Raw genomic sequence first — 14,634 nt, forward strand, 5'->3', positions numbered from 1 at the left:
TGAGTTCATTTCTCGGTCCACATGGTGATAAGGTGGAAACAATAGACAGCTATGAAATTATTGGAGTAAATATTTCCAATAACTTGTCATGGTGATGCAATGGCCAAGAAAATGCACCAGTGCCTCTTCTTTTGACAACTTCTATAGATGTACCTTTGAAAGTATCTGTCAAGGGTATCACTGAGTGGTACGGAAGGAAACTGCTCTGCCTAAGACTGCAGGAAATTTCAAAGGGTTATGAGTGCAGTTCAGAGCATCACACATAACATCTTTCCCTCCATCAACTCCATCAGGCAAATGGGCAGAGGGGGTGGTGTGGCTCTGTTGGAAAAAAAATGAAATCAAATCCTAGCAAGAAGACATAGTATAGAAGATGTAGAATCCTTGTTGGTACAGTTGAGAAACGGCTAAGGTAAAGAAAACCCTGGTGAGTTATTTAACTTTGAATGTGGTGCAAATTACAACAGGAGTCAGTGAAAGCAAATAAGAAAGGAATTTCAACATGCAGGTAGACTGGAAAATCAATTTTGCACTGGATCCCAAGAGAAATAACTTGTAGAAAGCTTATGAGATGGACTTTTAGAGCAGCTTGTGGTTTCCACTAGGGAAAAGGCAGTTCTGGATTTTGTGTTGTGCAATGAACCAGATTTGATTAGGTAAAGAAAATCTTGAGGCAATTATCACAATATAGTAGAACACTCTGCCCTTTCAGGGAAAGTTAATCAGAGAGGTATGAGAAAGGAGCTGGGCAAAGTTGATTGGAAGGGGATACTAGCAGGGAGTTTCTGGGAATAATTTGGAAGATGCGGGATCTTGCATCAACCAACTAGCCAGAGTGTTCATGGACATTTTCAACCTCTCATTGTGGCAGTCAGAGGTTCCTACCTGCTTCAAAAGGGCATCAATCATCTTGGTACCCAAGAAGAGTAGTGTATGCTGCCTCAATGACTTCTGCCCAGTAGCACTAACTTCTACTGTGATGAAATATCCTCAGTGCTGGTCAAGAAACTACAAACTCTAGGCCTACTCTCCAACTGGATCCTTGATTTTCTCATCAGAAGACCACAGTCAGTATGAATTGGAAACAATGTCGCCTCCTCACTGATTATCAATGCAGGCGCACTCCAAGGATGTGTGCTGAGCCCGCTGGTCTACTCGTTATATACCCATGACTGTGTGGCCAAGCACAATTCCAATACCATACACATTTGCTGATGACACCCCAGTTGTCGGCAGAATCACAAATGGCAATGAGTAAGCGTACAGGAGGGAGATAGATCAGTTTGTTGAATGGTATAACAATAATAACCTTACGGTCAACATCAGCAAAACCAAGGAGATGACTGTGGACTTCAAGAGTAAGTCAGTCCCTATTGGGCTCAGTAGTGGAGAAGGTCAAGAATTTCAAATTCCTGGGTGTCAATATCTCTGAGGATCTGACCCTGGAGCCTCCACATTGATACAGTCACAAAGAAGCTTGCCAACGGATATACTTTTTGAGGTATCTGAAGAGATTCTGTATGTCTCTGAAGATCTCGTAAACTTCTACAGGTATTCCATGGAGAGCATTCTGGCAGGTTGCATCACTACCAGGTATGGAGACGCCAACTCTCAGAGGGTTGTTAACTCGACTTGCGACATCATAGGCATCAGACTTCACTTCATTAAGGACATCTACATGAGGCTGTATCTTAAAAAAGCAGCCTCTCTCCTCAAAAGACCCTCACAACCTAGGCCATTCCCTCTTCACTGTCCTACCATTTGGAAAAAAGTACAGGAGCCTAAAGATGAGCACTCAGCAGAACAAAAACAGCTTCTTCCCCGCAGCCATCAGATTCCTGAATAATCAACGAACCAAAGACACTCCCTTATTTTGTGCACTATTATTTTTGCTTTTTTTAATAGTAATGCCATAAGATTATTATAATATGAACATTTGCATGAACATATTATAATATAATACTGCCACAAAACTAAAAATACATGACTTGTTTGTGACAATAAATTCTGATTTTGATCATTGCATTCCAAAGAAGAAGCAGCATTCTCAAGAGAAGATGAGGCAACTTTGGCTGACAAGGGAAGTCAAATACAGTATAAGCAAAGTCTCAGGGAAAGCCAGTGATTGGAAAGCTTTTATAAAACAAAAAAAAAAGCAATAAAGGGAGAAAAGATTAAATAAGAAGCAAAGGTAGAAAAGTAGATATCAATTTTTTTCCCCAGATACTTGTATATAAAGAGTAAAAGAGAGGCAAGAGTGGACATCAGACCAGTGGAAAATGATGGAGAAGTGGTAATGGGGAATAAAGAAATGGTAGATGAAGATAGTAAAATCCTCTATCCGGCCCATTGGGGGATTGGGGAATAAGTGAATTTTCCAGTTGCTTGAGATTGTGTAGTTGGTGAACTAAACGCTAGGGCGCGCCGATTTTAAATTTTGAATTTTTTACCTATTTTCTGCAATTTTTTTTCATGTTGCTTGAGGCTACCAAATTGTTTGAATTCTTGATGATGGGGATTTTACTGTAGTTATTTTGCTTCATTCTTCACTGTGGAAGACACTTGTGACATGCCAGAAATTTGAGAAAGTCAGGAGGATAGTAGTGAATGTAATGCTACTTCTAAGGAGAAGGTACTGGGAAGCTGAAGAGTCCAGGTGGATTAGTCATCTGGACTGGATGGACTGCACCCCAGGGTTCTGAAATAGGGAGCTGAAGAGATTGTGGAGGCATTTCAAGAATCACTAGAATCAGTAATGATTCAAGTGGACAGGAAAATTGCAGCTGTTACTCCACTCTTTAAGACAGGATAGAGGCATAAGGCAAGAAATTATAAGACGGTTAACCTGCTGATGGTGATTAGAAGATTCCAGAATGAATGATTAAGGATGAGGTTTTGGGGTACTTGAAAAAATGGGCCAAACTCAGCATGGTTTCCTTCAGGGAAGATCTTGCTTGATAAATCTGTTAGAATTTTTTCAGGAAGCTACAAACAGGATAGATAAAGGAGAGTCTGTAGATGTTATTTTCTTGGATTTTCAGAAGTTGCTGTTGTGCAGAAGGACTTGGAAGTGCTTGTGCATGAATTGCAAAAGGTTGGGTTGCAGATACAGCGGATTATTAAGAAGGCAAATGGAATGTTGGCCATCACCAGAGGAATTGAATTCAAGAGCAGGCAGGTCATGCTGCAACTAAGCAGGGTACTGGTGAGGCAGCACCTGGAGTACTGTGTGCTGTTCTGGTCTCCATACTTGTGGAAGAATATACTGGCCTTGAAGGCAGTCCAGAGGAGGTTCACCAGGTTGATCCTGGAGATGAGGGGGGTTGACTTAGAAGGAGAGTCTAAATCGCTTGGGATTATACTCATTCAAATTCAGAAGAATGAGAGGACATCTTAATAAAAGCATATAAATTATGAAAGGGATAGATAAGATCGAGGCAGGAAAATTGTTTTCACTGTTAGGTGAGACCAGAACAAGGGGATACAGCCTCAGGATTTAAGACGGAGAGGAGGAAAAACATTTTCCCAGAGAGCAGTGTATCTGTGGAATTCTCTGCCCAGGGAAGCAGTTGAGGCTACTTCATTAAATATATTTAAGGTTCAGTTAGATTTTTACATAATAAAGGAATTAAGGGATATGGTTAAAAAAAAACACAGGTAGGTGGAGTTGAGTCAATGATCAGATCAGCCATGATCTTGTTGAATAGTGGAGAAGGCTCGACCGGCTGGATAGCCGACTCCTCCTCCTATTTATTATGTTCTTATGGTTGTTGGGAATGGGCAAAGAAATGGCAGATGGAATATAGTGTAGGGAAGCGGTCATGCACTTTGGAAGAAGAAATAATGATGATGGCTATATTCTAATTGGGGAGAGGATTCAGAAAGTTTTGCAGGTTGAGTTGGTTGTAAGAAAGGCAAATGCAATCTTCGCATTCATTTTGAGAGGACTTGAATATAAAAGCAAAGCTGTAATGCCTGAGTCTTTATAAGATGCTGGTCAGATCACATTTGAAGTATTCTGAGCAGTTTTGGGCCCCTTAGCAAAGGAAGTATATGCTTGGAAAGGGTTCAGAGGAAGTTTATAAGAATGATCCCATGAATGAGAGGATTAGCAGATGAGACTCATTTGAAGGCTCTGGGGCTGCACTTGCTAGAGTTTAGGAAGATGGGGTGGGGTGCGGGTGTTATCCCCACAAGTTATCTACTTGTGAAAGTAAAGGATGGATATGACATATAAATGTTTCAATGTTATTTGAAGGGTTCCAACCTTTAAATTCTGTTTTTATTCATAGACATTAAAGAAGCCATAATTTGTATTAATATTCTTGTGTAAAATAGAATAATAGTAAAATTAAAAATTTTATTTCATGACACAGGAATGATGTGAAACTTGTTCATGCTGATAGTGAACTTTTTGGAATTCTGCCAGACAGCTCTGGTGACGGAACCCTTGAATATATTTAAGAAAGATTGATAGGATTTTAGATATCAAAGAAGCTAGTGCTGAGGTCATATTGAATGTAGAGTGGGCAGAAGGAACTGAATGACATAATTTCTCTGTTCCTTGCTTTCTGAAAAGTATTTAAATGTGTCTTGAAGAGCCATAACTATCTGGCATACAGACCTTTTGGTAGAATGTGGGATTAGGCTGGGTTGCATTGAAATGATGGCCTCATCAGCCATCTTTGACTTAAATAATTTATTATTTTATTCTGTTTGGAATCTTCCGGATAAGTAGATTTAAAGATTCCAGGGTGAAACACGAAAGTCTGCAGACTCTGTGATTGTAGTTTTAAAAAAAAAACACTGAAATGCTGGAGGAAATGCTGAATTCCTCCAGCATTTTGGTGCTTTTTTTAAAAAAGATTCCAGGATATTGTTGAATGCATTGTTCTTGTGAAATGAAAAATATATAGGAGATGCAAGTGTGTAGGTAAAAATATATATTTTTTCTTCAGGTAATTTGTGGAATGAAAGCAGTACATATATTTGCAACAAATCAAAGTTTGCCAAGTGAATGTCTGAATAGTCTTGTGGAGCTTGTTGGTGATCCTAACATAAAAATGACGCTGACTCTGAAGATTATAGGGTTACTCACCCAATTAGGTATTATTTTTACTTAATTAAGTGAAATATTCTTGTGCAATATAACTTTTTAAACTTATTTTCATAACAACTTAATACATGTTATTGTTGACTATCTTGTCATTTTAAGATTTTTTTTGATAACTCTTCCATACTTCCAAGTAAAATTGCAACCATATATTTGTGTCGATCTGTGGCATGTAAAAATGAATTGAAGTATACTTAATATTTTCATAGTTTTCCAAAAGATTTGTAGCAGATAAAGCAATTAAAAAGTTGAGCTGTGCTTTATTCTAAGTATATTACGTGGATGTGCTGCATGCAACTCCATTCTGAATTATTTCAATTGGGAATGCTGAATAATTCAGAGTGATTTTCTTTAGTGCATTTGTGTTGTGGGAATTCTTTTATTAAAATTTATCCAATTCTTGAATATTTATTGAAGAATCTGAATTTAAAAAAAGGCTGTTTGGATGACTCAGTTTAGTATAAATCACAGTGTAAACCTCATGAGGGTTCCCTTCCGCATTGTTTAACAGTAAATTGTTCATTTTATGTCTTAGATGTGTTGCTCTCAGAATGAATTTCTTTGGATAACACCATCTTTTTTTGATATTTTCTTATTAATTTTCTTTGCTATGTACATTTGCTAGCCACCCTTGTAGGTAAAAGAAGAAAATGATTCTAAATTTATTTGACTTTGTTTGCAGTCACTGGGATGTGTGAGAGGATGAGCCAGGTCCACAAGTTATTGCACTTTGAAATCCCTTTATGAAAAATCCTATCCTAATGATGGAAATTACACTCTTGTAAAGTATTTTACTAGTTCAATGTCTAGATTGTAATCACTTGGACCTATAATTGTATAATTGTCATTTTTTTTGTTCTTTCCCACTATTTTGTTTTAACCGAGTATCCATTTTTCATTATTTTCCTATTTCTTTTATAGCATCAAACAGTGAGAACAAAGAAACGTTGCAAACATACAACCTTATCAGTGCACTTGCAACAGTGATTCATCATAACAGTACATCACCAAAAGAGCAGGTGGTATTGCAGGTAAGAATCCAAACTACTGTTTGTCGGTTTTTTAATGCATTTCTAGATTTGATCATTGCTGCAAGGCCATCATTTATTTTCTACTCCTAACTGCTCTCAAAGACATGGTCTTGAATTGCTGTAATCTAGGCACCTAGTGTATTTACAGTGATGTATTTCAGATACTTTGTTAATACATTCTTTTAATGATAAGCTCAGAGTAATTGTTGATTGTACATTGTTCTTTTCCATTCATAAATTATTGAGTAAATTGAATCAGCTGGTTTATTGATGATACAAAGATTGGAGGAGAGGAAGGCTTATAAAGCTTGCAGAGGGATCTGGACCAACTGGAAAAATGGACCAGAAAATGGCAGATGGAATTTAATGCAGATAAGCGTGAGGTGTTATATTTTGGAAGGGCAAACCAAGGTAGGTCATACACAGTAAATTGTAGGGCACTGAGGAGTGTGGAGGAACAAAGGCATTTGGTAATACAGATACATAACTCTCTGAAAGTGGTGTCATAGGTAGACAGGGTTGTGAAGAAAGCTTTTGGCATCTTGGCCTTTATAAATCAAAGTATTGAGTACAGGAATTGGGATGTTATGGTGAGGTTGTATAAGACATTGGTGAGGCCAAATTTGGAGTATTGTGTGCAGTTCTGGTGGCCAAACTATAAGAAGGATATCAGTAAGAGTTCAGAGAAGATTTACTAGGATGTTGCCGGGTCTTCAGGAGTTGAGTTACAGAGAAAGATTAAGCAGGTTAGGACTTTATTCCTTGGAGCATAGAAGAATGAGGGGAGATTTGATAGAGATTTACAAAATTGAGAGGTATAGACAAAGTAAATGCAAGTAGGCTCCACTTAGATTAGGAGAGATAAATAGAAGAGGACATGGCTTTAAGGTGAAAGGGGAACATTAGGGGGAACTTCTTCACTCAGAGTGCTGAGAGTGGAACGAGCTGCCATCTGATGTGGTAAATATAAGCTCACTCTTAAGTTTTAAGAATAAATTGGATAGATACATGGATAGGAGAGGTCTTGAGGGTTATGGACTGGGTCTGGGTACAGGTCAGTGGGACTAGTGGAATGATGTTTTCGGCACAGATTACAAGGACCAAACACTCCGGTTGCTGTAGTGTTCTATGGTTCTAACTTGCTACTAAACCTAGTATTAGGGAGGGGGGTGATCCCTGTTGTTGGTGCCCTGCGCCGGCCGGTCCGCTGCATCCTCGGAGTCTGGTAGATTGAACAGATCATTAATCTTTACTTCTTTTTCAACAGAGCCTGCAGCTTCTACAGAAAACAACTTACAACACCAGAGTTTATCACTCCAGTACAAATGTTGACGAACTAATTTCATTTCTGGTGAAACACATGTAAGTGTGTAACAGGTTCATGAACTTGAATTGGGGTGAATTCAGACTTAAGTGTGTCATGAATATGGAAACTACATGTTAAAGGATGGCAGGACGCTATCATGAATAAGTTGGGCTAAAATAAATTTTCAGTGCTGTATATTTTCGAGGTAATGCTTTACAAACTGTATTGAGAAATCCATGCAAAATAGAATTTGGATGCTACATAATCAAGATTACTGCAAAAGGTGTGTGAATTTACCCTTTATTAATAGTGCTTTAAAATTGAATTACCCAAGCTAGAGAACGAATGTCCACAAGTTTCAGCAGGGCTAGTTTTGATTATCTGGAAATACTTTGTACATTAAAGGGAGATTAATGGTTTAACTATTTATAGATTTCTTACTTCATTCCAGTTCACTACTTGCATCATATTGTTGGGACTTACCATTGTCATGTTCATCTAATTTCTGCATTTTATATTGCGGATGGTAAATTGGGTTATGATGTTATTCCATATTCAACTTCTATGAAGGAAGCCTATTTTTATCCCATTGATGCTGTTTGGTCTGCCAAGTTCTTCTAGCAAGTTGTATTGACATGTGATACCAGCATCTGCAGTCTTCTGTATCTCTCAAGCCTCTAATTTCTACACTCATTTATATGCCCTGAACCATAACAGCAACACCAACTGGTTAATTGCCTAAAATGTAACTGTTAGAAATCATAACTCCTGAGAGACTCATTTTACATTTATTATCATGCCTGTTTCACCTATGGAACCAGATGCACGGTTTGGTGACTACCATCCTTAATTCCCTTCTTTCTTTAAGTGAAATATTCAATCTTGAATGTTAAGCACAAAAATTTTGACTAACAATTCAGTGCAGTATTGTCTTTGGATGATGCATTAAATTGCGAACCTGCCTATTGTCCAATGGGCATAAAAGTTTCTATGACACTATAACAAATTTGAGCAGGGGGATTATCACTAAATATTAGTTGCTAATATTTACCATTCCGGTTGATACCGTATGGCTTGAGGGAACTCTAGGCTGTCATGTATTATATTACATGATTGAACACATAAACAGAGAAGTCCATGTTTACTTAATTTAATAATTGTGAACATGTTTTGGGTTTTGTGAAAGTCACTAGTAACAAGTTCACATTTATTTGATGGCTTTCCTTTAACCTTCTTGTTACAGTCAACTAGATTACATTTCAATTTAAACTATCTTAATACATTAATTTTATATCAATTAATTAATTAATGTAAATTTTATTTTTATGCAGTCAAGCCCCAGAAAATGAGCTCACTTTACCATGTCTCGGATTAATGGCAAATCTTTGTCGCCACAACCTTTCTGTCCAAGCCTACATAAAATCGTTGGTAAGATATTTTTATTTTCCTGTTTGAATATGTTGACCTGGGTAAATTTAAATGTGAAGTATATTTCTGCTCTTGATTCAAGAATGGTACTTGCCAACACTTTGAATTGAGCAATTTTAAGGAAATATTGCCGCCACTGAAGTATTGGTATGGAGGATGATTTATTATGGGACACTGACGATGAGGTGGAAGTTGACTCATCAGATTCAGATGGGACCCATATGATGACAGTGTAAACAGTGAGATGGATGTGCTTGCTGAGTTATCTGCCTCAGACAATGATAGTGATTTTGAAGGATTTTAGATGCTTTTTTACAATAAAAATGTATCTTAAATATACCAGTAGCTTAAAAATTTGTTGTAGGGTTGGGTCCAAGTGGGTTATGGAACCAATCGAGTGGTATTTTGAGTAGAATTTTAAGGTCACATTTTTGTATTTGGCCTATATGATATTCCCTGTTTTTGGTGTGTTTTTTGGGTGTTTTAAGGGTCGTCTTATGCGCCAAAATATATGATATCTAATTGGGGAAATATTTCAAAAAGATTTAGCACAAAGGATTTCTAAGCATGAAAAACAAAAGCATACCACATAGATGCAGCAGAGAATTGAAAGATTCATGGAATGTAGAGTTTTATTTCAAAAGATTAGAATATAAAAGTGGAGAAGTTTTACTATAATTGTACAAGGGACTGGTGAGACCACATGTAAAGTACTGGGAGTAGTTTTGGCCCCCTTATTTAAGTAAAGATGTATTATTAGAATCTGTTCAGGGAAGTTCACTGAAATAATTATTTGTATGGAGGGATTATCTTGTGGGGAAATAGTAACCAGTATCTGGATCCTGGGATACATCATTTGATTCTAATAGGTAAGGTCCCTGTTCATATTTGTGATACAGAAATTAAAGAAACAGTCAGAGAGACAAATCCCTGAACAGCATGTAAAGAATGGCAAACAACAGGTAAAGCAGGAGGCTCAGGTCTAGAGGCCATTAGTACAACTACTCTTCTCTGTTGCATAATATGAGGAAAGGGTTTGAACAGTTTAAGGAGATGACATGATCTTATTGAATACATGATTCCTAGGGGATTGTTAAAGAAAAAGGTGGGAGACCAGTTGGCATAGTACTAAAATAAAGAGACATCCATTTAGTGCTGAGATAAGAAAGAATTTGTTATCTCAAAGCAGCAAGGAGAGACTTTTGAAAGCCTTTCCCCCACTCCCACCATGCTGTGGAGGCTGAATCCTTGAACATACAAGATGAGACATTTTTAATCGATAAAGGTTATGGGCACAGAGAGAAAATAGATTGAACTATAGTTAGCTTAGCCATGATCTTATAGATTGATGCAGCAGGCTCCAGTCTTCAATTTTATTTATTGGTGCCAGCAGCCTCAAGTAGTCAAATGGCATTCTTCCAGTCCTATTTCCCTATTTCTTACGATCCTGACCAATTAACTATCCACTGATCACTGTCTTAAATACTTCAGTAAGTCAGATAACAACTTTCCTCTCTGTGAAGAATTCTTTTACAGAGAATTTCTAATCATTGCACTCTCATTTGCTAGTTTTTACATTGGAAGAATTGGTTATTGTGCATGTTCTTAGCAAAATTAAAATATCCTCCAATGATAAATGGGTTAGATATACATATATACACCCTGAAATAAAAACAGGACAAGTTGGAAAAACTCGGCAAGTTATTCAGTATCCATAGAAAGAGGACCAGTCCATGTTTCAATTCTGAGAAAATCATCAAAACTAGGTAGGAGAAATACAAGGTATTTCCTTGTCGAAGAGAAGATGATGTTAGGGATGTGTTGAATATGTGAGTCAAAATGACTTGATGGGAGCAGTTACTAGTACATTAAATTTCTTGGCTTGTGTACTGTGTTTCCAACTCAATTCTCCAACTTTAGATAAATTGCTCTTCCTTTTGTTTTTGCCAGCCATCCTTTTTACCCCTCCCTATATAGACGAGTGTGGAGTGTGCTGGCTATGTCCCAGTGAGCCTGAATTACATTAGCAACACATGAAACAGCTTTTGTAGTTTTATCAAATTTTAGCCTGCCACATAATTTCACCAGAGAAATTCCATTTTTAATCCATTATCCTTCACCTTTGTGCTACCAGACAAACTCACTTCTCTCTTTGAAAAGTGTTGCAAAGCTCCTCATTAATTTTGCCTCTTTCCACAGATGTGACCTGATATTTAGAGTTTTCCTGCCTTTTCCATTTTTAAAATATACATTACATTGGGTTTTTTTTTTACTGTTGTATTCATATAACCTAACCCACTGAGCATGTCTCACAATCTTTTCTGCTTTTATTTCAGTTTTCCATCATGAGTAGCTTTTTGATTTTTATGTTTAGATATATTTTGGTTATTGTCAGAGTACATACATACAACCCTGAAATTTTTTTTTAATGCAGACGAGGCAGAATTAATACTTATTGGTAGTGCAAAAAAAATTGCACACAATGTACACATATATTTAAAAAATGTAAACAGACTGTGCAATATAGAGAGAAAAAATGAATCAATAAAGTGCAAAAATAAGTCCATAAGTGAGTCCCGGATTGAGTTTGTTTTTGAAGTCTGATAGTGGAGGGGTAGCAGCTGTTCCTGAACCTGGTGGTGTGAGTCTGGCACCTATACCTCTTTCCTGATGGTAGTAGCAAGAACAGAGCATGTGCTAGATAATGAATATCCTTGATGATTGCTGCTGCTCTCTGATGATAGATGTTCTCAGTGGTGGGGAGGGTTTTGCCTGTGATGTCCTGAGCTGTGTCCACTGCCTTTTGCTTTACGCTCAGAGGTACTGGTGTCTCCAAACTAGACCATGATGCAGCCCTCTCCACCGCACATCTGTAGAAATTTGCTAGGGTTTTCAATGTCATACCAAACCATTGCAAATTTCTGAGATAGTAGAGTTGCTTTCTTCATAATGCCATTGGTATTTTGAATTCAGGATAGATCCTCCAAAATAATGACTCCCAAAAACTTAAATTTTCTCACCCTCTCCACCTCTGATGCCCCAATGATCACTGAATCATACACCTCTGGTTTTCCTTTCCTGAAGTCAATAATCAGTTTCTTGGTATTGAATGCGAGTTTGTGGTTGGTGCACCATTTGGACAAATTTTCAATCTTCCTCCTGCATGCTGACTCATCAACCCTTTTTATGCAACCCGCCACTGAGGTAGCATCAGCGAATTTGTAGATGATATTGTTGTACTGAGCCATTGGTGTAGAGCGAATAGAGCAGGGTGTTAAGAATGCGGTCCTGTGGTGTTTCGGTACTGATGGAAATTGTGGAGGAGATGTCCTTTCCAATTCTCACTGATTGTGGTCTGAAGGTGAGGAAATCCAGGATCCAATTACTCAGTGGGGAGATGAATTCCAGGTCTTGGAATTTGCTGAGCAATTTTGAGGGGATAATTGTGTTGAATGCCAAACTGTAGTTGATGAAGAGCATCCTGATATTTGCATCTTTGCTGTCCAGGGGTTTGTGTAGAGCCAGTGAGATGACATCTGCCGTAGACCTGTTGCTATGGTAGGCGATTTGGAATGGATTCATTCGCTGGTTTGACACAAGCTGATATGCTTCCAACACCAGTCTTTCAAAACACTTCAGCACCGTTGATGTGACTGCCACTGGTTGAAAGCCATTTAGGCAGGTTACCACACTCTTCTTGGGCATCGATACAATTGATGCCTGTTTGAAACAGGTGGGTACCACGCCTTGCTGGAGCAAGATGTTGAAGATATTTGTGAATGCATTGGCAAGTTGGTCAGCACAGGTTTTTAATATTCAGCCGGGTACTCTGTTTAGACCGGATGGTTTCTTCAGATTCAGTCTCCTGATAGCCTGCAGTTAGCAACTTAAATTGCAGACCAACTGCATGAATGATAATTACTGCTTGTCGAACCATTTTAATATTGTTTTACTGAATAATTCATTGCATCTACTAGCTAAGGTCCTGTTTGGCAAAAGAAAAATTAAATCAACATATTTTGATATTGAAACCTATTAACTTTGTCCAGGGGTATTTGTCAAGCATTTTGTTCTTTCTACCACAAGAAACTCAGAATAATGAAATTATGGTGGGAACCTGGAATTCATGATCACCAGTGAACATTTTTCTTCCCTATCATCCCTCCAAGTAATGTTTGAATAAAATTGTGACAGTCATTCACTTAGTTTAGTATTTCAGCTGAAGTACTTCCTGTGTTCATTTACTGATTGATTAGACATTGTTTTTAGAAAAGCATTCACATGACATTACAATTTGATTTCCTCATATTTTAAACCAGAATTTACTGATTGATAACTTTTGAATCAGTTGATATAAATCTTTGGTTCAAAATTTTGTGAGAGTATTAAGCTTTTTAGGAAAACAGAATTGATAATGGTCCCTTTGACCTCGCCCAACAAAACTACTTGAGGGACACGGTGATGTGCTTATTCTTTCTACCTGAAGCTAAATTCTGCTGGGAAATGGCAGTAATTCTTGGTATATCCCAGTAAATTGGCAATTCAGTTGTGAAATTTTTATAATACAATTTCATTTGTGTTCTTTAATACATTTCATCTTTTATTTGTTCTACCGCATATGAAATTTCTGTCTCCACAAAAATCATTTTACTAAATAGGATTGCCATTCCTGGTATTGCAGGTTTAGTAGGCATTTTTTAGTCACCGTTAAATTTAAATTATCCATTTGAATAGGAATGTGTTTTGAAATATGTAATGACATTTAATTTTGCAAGATTTTGATTAAAAATATTAAAATTAGAAATAGAACTGCAGCAAAAATATTTGTGGTGCTTTCTTAGAAGTTGAATAAATATGCATTTGAACTTTCTTATCTTTTTGTTGTTCATTTCCACAGAATCACATAAAAGGGTTTTATAGATCCCTTATTAAATTCTTAGCTCACAGCAGTTTAACTGTGGTGGTTTTTGCCCTTTCTATACTATCAAGTCTAACTCTCAATGAAGAAGTAGGAGAGAAGGTAAGACCTGAAAAGCCATTTAATAATTTGTTGCTCAATATTTGGTAGAGTGCTGATGCATTTTTTCATTAATTAATTTTTTTTCTGTGTTATTTCATAAGCATACTAAATATCAAGACCAATAATGAATTATAGTGTTCTTTTTGACAATTTTGTTCTAGTTCATTTGTTTCTGTGGTTGTACTTAATCTATATTGCTCATAATTTTTTTTGGTTTAAAAGACAATACATCATTCATTTCAGTTATTTGAATGACTGGGATGCTTCACAATTGTAGGGATGTGCCTTTAAAGCATTATCCAAAAGTCTTCTATAGATATATTAAAGCAAAAGAATAGGAAGGTCAAAGTTGGTCCTATTGAAAGCCAGAGGGTCATTTATGCAGGGAGCCAAAAGGGATAGGGTAAATTTTGAATGCTTTTTTGGCTTCTATATTTATGTGGGAGGTGGACACACAGTCTATAGAAGTGAGGCGAACAGCAGAGAGGCAATGAACCTAGGCAAATTACAGAGGAGGAGTCCTGAAGCAAAAAAAAGTGGATAAATTCCTAGGGCCTGACAAGATACTCCCTTAGAACTTGAGGGAAGTTGGTACAGAATTGCAGGTGCCCTAGCAGAGATATTTGAAATGTTGTCAGCCATGGAAGAGATGCTGAAGGATTGGAGGAAAACTAATGTTGTTCTGTTGTGTAAGAAAGGCTCTCAGAATTATTTGGCTAATTATAGGCTGAAGAAC

At 37.2% G+C, this 14,634-nt stretch overlaps 1 protein-coding gene across 4 annotated transcripts in view; it reads left to right on the forward strand.

Moving 5' to 3' along the window:
• Nucleotides 1–14,634, forward strand: part of cip2a (cellular inhibitor of PP2A) — a 67,684-nt gene that overhangs the window by 4,670 nt on the left and 48,380 nt on the right. For all 4 annotated transcript variants that reach the window (XM_069888598.1, XM_069888597.1, XM_069888599.1 and 1 more), the window contains 5 exons: nt 4,959–5,106; nt 6,035–6,144; nt 7,412–7,506; nt 8,782–8,878; nt 13,776–13,898. In XM_069888598.1, coding sequence (XP_069744699.1) covers nt 4,959–5,106; nt 6,035–6,144; nt 7,412–7,506; nt 8,782–8,878; nt 13,776–13,898 — 573 coding nt within the window. The remainder of the gene's footprint in view (nt 1–4,958; nt 5,107–6,034; nt 6,145–7,411; nt 7,507–8,781; nt 8,879–13,775; nt 13,899–14,634) is intronic.

The sequence above is a fragment of the Narcine bancroftii genome, chromosome 7 (assembly GCF_036971445.1).
Source record: "Narcine bancroftii isolate sNarBan1 chromosome 7, sNarBan1.hap1, whole genome shotgun sequence".
In the NCBI taxonomy this organism is placed as follows: domain Eukaryota; kingdom Metazoa; phylum Chordata; class Chondrichthyes; order Torpediniformes; family Narcinidae; genus Narcine; species Narcine bancroftii.